The sequence below is a fragment of the Colobus angolensis genome, unplaced genomic scaffold (genome assembly GCF_000951035.1).
Source record: "Colobus angolensis palliatus isolate OR3802 unplaced genomic scaffold, Cang.pa_1.0 Scaffold63, whole genome shotgun sequence".
Taxonomy (NCBI): Eukaryota; Metazoa; Chordata; class Mammalia; order Primates; family Cercopithecidae; genus Colobus; species Colobus angolensis.
Genome location: NW_012119932.1, coordinates 9,533,373 through 9,542,193, shown reverse-complemented (window position 1 = coordinate 9,542,193; position 8,821 = coordinate 9,533,373). Strand labels below are relative to the sequence as shown.

Genomic DNA, 8,821 nt, shown 5'->3' with positions numbered 1-8,821 from the left:
TCTACGCCTCGTCCCCGGGCGGCGTGTACGCCACGCGCTCCTCTGCCGTGCGCCTGCGGAGCAGCGTACCCGGGGTGCGGCTCCTGCAGGACTCGGTGGACTTCTCGCTGGCCGACGCCATCAACACCGAGTTCAAGAACACCCGCACCAACGAGAAGGTGGAGCTGCAGGAGCTGAATGACCGCTTCGCCAACTACATCGACAAGGTGCGCTTCCTGGAGCAGCAGAATAAGATCCTGCTGGCCGAGCTCGAGCAGCTCAAGGGCCAGGGCAAGTCGCGCCTGGGGGACCTCTACGAGGAGGAGATGCGGGAGCTGCGCCGGCAGGTGGACCAGCTAACCAACGACAAAGCCCGCGTCGAGGTGGAGCGCGACAACCTGACCGAGGACATCATGCGCCTCCGGGAGAAGTAAGGCTGCGCCCATGCAAGTCGCTGGGCCTCGGGAGGGGGCTGGAGGGAGAGGGGAACGCCCCCCGCCCCCGCCAGGGCTGCCACGCCCTTGGGGATGAGGCCCGGGGGAGGCCTGCCGGGGGAACTGCGGAGAGCAGCGGCTGTGGCTGTGGCGGCGCAGCCCCGCCCAGAACCCAGACCTTGCAGTTCGCATTTCCCCCTCTGTCTCCACACATTGCCCAAGGACGCTCCGTTTCAAGTTACAGATTTCTTAAAACTACCACTTTGTGTGCAGTTGAAGGTCCTTGGGCACAATGAGAGCGAGTCCTACAAACTTTTATAAAGTTTCCTGCCCCTTCTGGCGGGCTGCCAATTCCCGGGCGGGAGAAGGAAGGAGGGGAAGGCGGTGGAGGGAGCGAGACAAAGGGATGGTCTCTCGGGGGTGGGGCTGGCGGGGCTGTCCTGCAGGTCTGTGCGGCGACCATGATTGCCCCTCTGCGCGGTGCCCAAGGTCCCACTGAAACCTGCCGAGGACCGCAGGCCTGAAAGCTACAAGCTCTAGTTGCGCGGAGGTGGCGCAGCGGCTCTGGAGGCGCAGCGCGGCGACGTGGTGGTTGGGTGTGGCCGCCCCGCCCCTGGCGGTTTCCCAGTTCCCCTTTGGTTAATGCGCAACTGTTTCAGATTGCAGGAGGAGATGCTTCAGAGAGAGGAAGCCGAGAACACCCTGCAATCTTTCAGACAGGTTTGTAGGCTCTCTTCCCACTCGCAGCCACCTGACCCCACCCAGCACAACCCACGAGCAATTCTAAAAGTTGCTTAACCCACGTCTAAAAAGTGCAAAACTTAAGGGCTGCGCGTAAAGCCCTCTAGTGGCGGGAAGACCACAGATTGGAGCTTCTTCTTATTAGAAAAAATATTAATAAAACTGCTTGGACGATTTTTTTTTTTTTTTTTTTTGAGACGGAGTCTCACTCTGTCGCCCAGGCTGGAGTGCAGTGGTGAGATCTTGGCTCGCAGCAACCTCCGCCTCCCGGGTTCAAGCGATCCTTGAATGATTTCTAAGCCGTTCCTTGGGACATAAAGAAAAATCTTTTAACTTTTTACTTTGTTTCCAAAATATTGCACAGTTTTGCAACACATTGACCTTCTGGTTTCGAACGGTCACAGTTTTAGATTGTGGTTTGCCAAAGTCAAGTTGCTTAATTTTTACAAGGTCACAAAAAGCGCAGTTATGCCCTACAGTTTAAAATGGAAAACGTGTTGGAAGATAAGAAAACTTAGTTTCCAACTGGAATGGAGCCAGCAAGTTTCTTTTCTTCTTTGCAACTTCTATTGTGGCATTAAAGTTCGATGGAAGTATCACTATGCACAACTATTTTGTGATCTAATAAGGGTGAAAAGGAGCCATCTGTCCCCTCGGCTGAGGGGTATTAATGGTTTCTATGGGCTTCACTATGGAATGTAGATACAGACATTCTGGCAAATGTGGTGGCTGTGGACAGAAATAATAGGAGTCTTTGTGTTCCCGGGGAAGCTTTGCAGCAGGCTACATTCTTATTGAATATGTAGTGATGTAAGCACGGTTCTAATTGGACACAAGTATTTGCTAACATCCGTTATCTAATATCTGGCCCAAACTTGAGAAGTATATAATGTAAAAAGTTTTTAAAGCTACAAACATACCTCACATTTTGAAAGTCCTTTCTGGATTGGATTCTTGTATTCTTTAGCACTCTCGCCATAAAAAATAATAATAATAGTAATAAACCCAAGGCTGAAAAATTCAATTTTAACTAAAGGGTTTTTGTGCGTTTTTTTTTTCCACCAAAATTGGATGGACTTACAGAATTTTTGACTTAAAATTGGAATCCAGAAGCCGGAAGATCCCCATTATAGTCTATAGTTTTATTCCCTGGAATATTTACTGGGATTAACTGCAAAGCACTCTCAGATGAATAGTGTAGTACAACATTTTGAAACTGAAAAACATTTACCAAATTAATTTAACCACAGCAATGTGTGGTTCATTTTAGTCCTTGAGCATTTTTGATTATCATACCTGTAATGTTTTCTACAGAGTAGTGAGTTAACATAAAACAACATCAATACAAAAGATCCTCTGTTTAGAGATTAAGCAAAATTCCTCATTCTCTTCCATGTAAGCAAAATTCCTCATTCTCTTCAATGTAATAGTAATACCACATTGGTCTTTCTTTGGAGATTAGTAAAATATCTTTTATGTATTTCTTAGGGCTTAGCAAGTAAAAATGAATGTTTTCATCAAGTCTGATCTTTTTATCACCCACTCTTCATTCATTTTTCCACTAAGGTGATAGAAAAGTCTCAACAGTTTAAGACCATAAGGCTATAAACTGAACTCCAAATATAATTGCTGACAAGGTAAACAATCCTCACGCATCCTTTTGAGAGGAAATAAAATCTTAGTTGCAAGATTACATGTTCTGAATTGGAATGTTGAGCTTTACAAATGGAAACATAGAAGGACAGCTGAATCAGCCAAAATCCTTCATGTAGTTTCATTCTCTGCAAGTTTAACCAGTCATTCTGAAACAGGCCAACTGAACGGATACAGTGGCAAGTGGAAAAGACACGCCTTTGTAGGATGAGTCAAAGGAGTTTTAGAAGAAAAATCCATCAGAGAAAGCAAAGAAAATACAGTTCAGAGTTACATTTCTTTTCCAATTTTTCCTGAACTGAATCTTTGGCATGCATATCCTGAATTGGGTTATTATTGAATATAAATCTAGCCTTGTACAATGGATGCCAGATGACTACATATTTGCTTTGGAGCCTAAGGATAAGTTTCAAAAGATTTGAGTGGGGAAAAAAAGCTAAAACTCTTGAAGCACAAGTTTCTGTTCTCCATGTACTCAAGTGTACATGAAGTTGTGAAAATTTGTCCACCTCTATCATCATGTTATTCCATGAAATTACAAAACAAATCTTAAAAATGTTGTGGCATAGATTTTCTAGATTTAAAAAGTAATTAAATTAAAGGAATTACTTTATTTTTTGAGGCAGAGTGTTACTCTGTTGCCCAGGCTGGAGTGCAGTGGCGCTATGTCGGCTCACTGCAACCTCTGCCTCCTAGGGTTGAAGAAATTATCCTGCCTCAGCCTCTCAAGTAGCTGGGACTACAGGTGTGTGCCACACACCCAGCTAATTTTTGTATTTTCCGTAGAGACGGGGTTTCGCCATGTTGGCTAGGCTGGTCTCAAACTCCTGACCTCAAGTGATCCACCCGCCTCGGCCTCCCAAAGTGCTGGGATTACAAGCAAGAGCCACCATGACCAGCCTTAAAAAGTAATTTTAAAATGTCACTGGTAAAATGTGGATTCAGTCATGACTGAGTGCAGTTTACCATGTGTGTGGACATTTATTTATTTTAAAATTGATCACCACCTTGAGTAAAACACAAGGGGTCACAATTAAAATATATTAGTGAGCAGGAGAAAGCACAGCATATTATAGCACTGAATGATTTATAAACCTATTCAAGGGTCATAAAATGTGTCAACACCTTTTCTATAGTAAGGAGACTAGGTTCAGATGGTTAATCTAAGACAGATAAATGAGATAAGCCATAGACTTTTACATCCTCAATGTCCTGTCTTTTCTCTGTTCAAAATAGGATGTTGACAACGCCTCTCTGGCACGTCTTGACCTTGAACGCAAAGTGGAATCTTTGCAAGAAGAGATTGCCTTTTTGAAGAAACTCCACGAAGAGGTTAGTGGAGTGACTTTCAGGGAATAAATGAGGGTAAGGCAGCCCCCACGGTTGGCACAGCTGACCGTCTGTCTGTTCTTTTTGCAGGAAATCCAGGAGCTGCAGGCTCAGATTCAGGAACAGCATGTCCAAATTGATGTGGATGTTTCCAAGCCTGACCTCACGGCTGCCCTGCGTGACGTACGTCAGCAATATGAAAGTGTGGCTGCCAAGAACCTGCAGGAGGCAGAAGAATGGTACAAGTCCAAGGTAGGAAACAAATCAGTGCAGCTTGAACAAAAGAAAAGCATTGTGTTCTCAAAACGCCATACCTGTGTGTGATTCCTAAATATCCTCTAGCTCCAATGCAAAGCTGGCTTTGACTTCTTGTTCACATTGTGTTTGTCACCACGGCCTTCCCACCACTCACATCACCTCCTTTATTTATTTATATGTATATTTATTTATTTATGAGACAGAGTCTTGCTCTACTGCCCAGGCTGGAGCGCAGTGGCGCAGTGGCATCATCTTGGCACACTGCAGCCTCCGCCTCCCAAGTTCAAGTGATTCTCCTGTCTCAGCCTCGTAAGTAGCTGGGACCACAGACAAGCACCACCATGTCCGGCTAATTTTTGTCTTTTTAGTAGAGATGGGGTTTCACCATGTTGACCAGGCTGCTCTCAAACTCCTGAGCTCAGGTGATCCACCTGCCTTAGCCTCCCAAAATGTTGGGATTACAGGTGTGAGCCACCACACCTGGCCACATCACCTCTTTCAGAATAGCAGACTCCCTTCCCCCTAACCTTGCCTCCAAGTAAACCCCAATGCCATACCTTTGACGTCCACTGTGTTGAAATGAGCATAGTAGACTGAACTCTGAAAATATTAATGTCAGTACTCCACTGCTCTTTCTCTGACTTTCAAAACAGAAATTTAAACCTATACTGGAAGACATTCAGTGAGAAATATGATTTTTTTTCTAAGCGAATCAAAAGACTTGAATGTGAGCAATCTACATTTCTGTTTTCTTCCTAAAAGTTTGCTGACCTCTCCGAGGCTGCCAACCGGAACAATGACGCCCTACGCCAGGCTAAGCAGGAGTCCAATGAATACCGGAGACAGGTGCAGTCCCTCACCTGTGAAGTGGATGCCCTTAAAGGAACCGTGAGTACCAACCCTGCAGTAAAAGAGGGAAAATGATGGCTCATTCTGTTGACTAAGCTCATGGTGATACCTGAACAAGATGCTGAGTGAGTAAAAATTTATACCATAATGCAAAGAAAATGAATTATCAAGACAGACTCAAAAAGGACTTGATGGAGCTCTTGAAGGTTTTAGCTTGCATGTATCATTGCTTCTAATGTGAAGGACTTGGTACTTGTATTCTCCACCAAAAATTATAGTGGTCGCCATTTGCCACTAATGGAAATTATTGCAGAAGGTCTGTAAATGGTTCTAGGAACAGCTGGGGTTTTCTGAGAAATAACACCAGAAATCTGTCTTACCTCCTGCAGAATGAGTCCCTGGAACGCCAGATGCGTGAAATGGAAGAGAACTTTGCCGTTGAAGCTGCTAACTACCAAGACACTATTGGCCGTCTGCAAGATGAGATTCAGAATATGAAGGAGGAAATGGCTCGTCACCTTCGTGAATACCAAGACCTGCTCAATGTTAAGATGGCCCTTGACATTGAGATTGCCACCTACAGGAAGCTGCTGGAAGGCGAGGAGAGCAGGTAGGGAACTCAGACTTGGATGCGTGAACTAATGGTGACCATTTGTTAGTCCCTGTGCCACTGGCCTCTAAGCAGTGTCACATTTAATCTTTAGAAAGTTTCTTTGAGGTAACTACTTTCCACTTTTTGTAGAGGAAGAATTTGAATTGAGAGAGAGTAAATGACTTGCTGAAGTAAGGGTTCAACAGCAGAGCTGGGTTCAACAGCAGAGCTGGGATTTGAACCCACAAATCTGTCAAAGCCTCCACTCTTCTAACTCCTGTTCATGCCTCTGTGGAGAAAGTGCTTGTAGTAACATATTTTAAATGTACTAACAAGACCAGTCATAGGAAAATGTTTCTGAGACAAATCCCTAGTTTATGACTTAAAACAGTACGTTTTCTTACATGACGAACACGAGAAGTGTATTAATTTGTTCCTAGTGGTTGAAGTTATGTGCCAACAATTTTACTGTTTCTCTTCATCTGTTTATAGGATTTCTCTGCCTCTTCCAAACTTTTCCTCCCTGAACCTGAGGGGTAAGCATTTTATTTCCCTTTAAGTAAAACGTCAGCAGCTTGTAACCATTGTGTTTATGTCAAAGCATTCTTTTTTTTAGGATATCTGAAAAATGCCATATAAGAGAAAACTCTGTAAAACCTCTAATTTTCAAACCCAAGTACACTCTTGCATTCTATGCTCTAAGTTAAATGCAAACTCCTTTTTCCTTCTTCCTGCCGCAAGTGCTATCTCATCCTGATTCTCAAGTGTGTCAGGGCCTGGGTTTGCAAACAGAGACCACTCTAAAATTATTTGGGGAGTAGCACTTTACACAGTTGTCTCTCCCCCACAAATCATAATTGTTTCACTAAAATGATTACTTGGTTTTTCTAAGAAAAAACTCATTTGTACTCATTTTTGGCCTCTTTTTGTTTATTTAGAAACTAATCTGGATTCACTCCCTCTGGTGGACACCCACTCAAAAAGGACACTTCTGATTAAGACGGTTGAAACTAGAGATGGACAGGTTGGTATCTTTTAAGTAAAATATAGAGTAATCTCAGACAGGAGTTGGTATGTTTTAAATCAGTGAATCTGCATCTCAGATACAGCAGGCTAATTTGAGAGGTTCAGGTTTCATTCATGCCTACTAAAAAAAGAATAGGCTCCTTCTTCCAGCAGTACACACAGCCAAGTAATTATTTGGCTCCTGGATGTGAAGCTGAGATAGCAATCTTCCTGCACTCCAAAATTAGTGATTTGCTTTGGTGCTTAATTTGAAGTGGGAGTAAGCTTCCTTAAACCACTTCCTAAAGCAACTACAAGAAACAGCTTCACTAGACTACCTCAATATGGGGAATGCTTTGATCTTGGACATATGGCGTCTTCCTACCTCCATACTTTATAGATTCCTAAACCCATCTATATAATACAAGCATGTGCCATACGATCATTTAGTTTTAATATGTCTTAATTGCTTTTAAACTTGGCTGTGTTGTGTACAACTATTATACCATCCTTTATAAACACACTTTTTTAAAAAAAATTCTTTTTGTAAGTTACAATGTTCCATTGGATCCTTATATTGCCTGTAGTGGAAGAGAGTCCTGTGTGTCTGCTGCTTCTAGCTTTCATTCATGAAGAAGCAATATAACCTTCTGATTTGCACAATAAATTATATATATTTAGCAGGATTTTTATTTGCCATGATGTATAGGATAATTTAATCTTTGGCATGTGGCATTACATTTATTTGGGGTTTTTTTTTTAAACAGGTTATCAACGAAACTTCTCAGCATCACGATGACCTTGAATAAAAATTGCACACACTCAGTGCAGCAATATATTACCAGCAAGAATAAAAAAGAAATCCATATCTTAAAGAAACAGCTTTCAAGTGCCTTTCTGCAGTTTTTCAGGAGCGCAAGATAGATTTGGAATAGGAATAAGCTCTAGTTCTTAACAACCGACACTCCTAAAAGATTTAGAAAAAAGTTTACAACATAATCTAGTTTACAGAAAAATCTTGTGCTAGAATACTTTTTAAAAGGTATTTTGAATATCATTAAAACTGCTTTTTTTCCAGCAAGTATCTGACCAACTTTTTCTGCTTCAATAAATCTTTGGAAAAACTCTTTCGTTGTGTTATTTATTGGATAGTAGCTAAACAATTCTCTATTGGGTCCTATTAGTTAATTTGTCATTACAATCATGTAACTTGATAAATTCAGGTTATTTATGCTTGAGATGTAGTTCTTAATTTTGTCATTTTTGATAGACCTCACTTCTTTTTATTATTACTTAAAAACATTTACAAATAGGTGCTGTCGAATAAAATAACTTGTACCAAAATGAAGATAGGTCTCTATACAATGAGCTCAGCTCTGTGATTTTAATAATAACAGACTTCCTAAAATTAAAAAATAAAAACTTTTTTAGTACCTGTAGCATATAGTAACACAAATTCCACTTTGAGAGTTAAAGCATATAGGAAGTTGTCAAGATATAGGGACTTATCTTCCACTAGCAAGATGCAGAGAAATGGAAAAAGTTCACCGAGGTTTTATTTAAGACAGGATGTCACTTTGTCACTCAAGCTGGAGTAAAGTGAGCCAATCATAGTTCACTGCAGCCAACTCCTAGGCTCAGGCAATCCTCCCACCTCAGCCTCCTCAGTAGCTAGTATTCGAAACAAATGGATGTCTAGCCTAAAATGTGAGTTGTCTTCCCACAACTAAACACACACCTGGCTAACTTTTTGTAGAGCTGGGGTCTCGATGTGTCGTCCAGCCTACTCTGGAACTCCTGTGCTCAAGCAATCTTCCCTCGGCCTCCCAAAATCCTGAGATTACAGGCATGAGCTACCACACTCAGCCCAGTTCACCAAGTTTTAATATAGGAAACCACTCTGCTTTACTGTGTGTGTGTTTGTGATATCTATACCTATATCCATCTATCTATAGATACAGATTTTTTTCTTTTTTTTTTT

At 42.2% G+C, this 8,821-nt stretch overlaps 1 protein-coding gene across 1 annotated transcript in view; it reads left to right on the top strand.

Moving 5' to 3' along the window:
• VIM (vimentin) overlaps window positions 1-7,967 on the top strand; it is a 9,352-nt gene extending 1,385 nt beyond the window's left edge. Inside the window, exons 3-11 of the mRNA XM_011963912.1 lie at window positions 1-409; window positions 1,073-1,133; window positions 4,044-4,139; window positions 4,227-4,388; window positions 5,157-5,282; window positions 5,633-5,853; window positions 6,328-6,371; window positions 6,774-6,859; window positions 7,608-7,967. Of these exons, the coding sequence (XP_011819302.1) occupies window positions 1-409; window positions 1,073-1,133; window positions 4,044-4,139; window positions 4,227-4,388; window positions 5,157-5,282; window positions 5,633-5,853; window positions 6,328-6,371; window positions 6,774-6,859; window positions 7,608-7,649 (1,247 nt within the window). The 3' untranslated portion in view covers window positions 7,650-7,967. The remainder of the gene's footprint in view (window positions 410-1,072; window positions 1,134-4,043; window positions 4,140-4,226; window positions 4,389-5,156; window positions 5,283-5,632; window positions 5,854-6,327; window positions 6,372-6,773; window positions 6,860-7,607) is intronic.
• The last annotated feature ends 854 nt before the right edge of the window (window positions 7,968-8,821 follow it).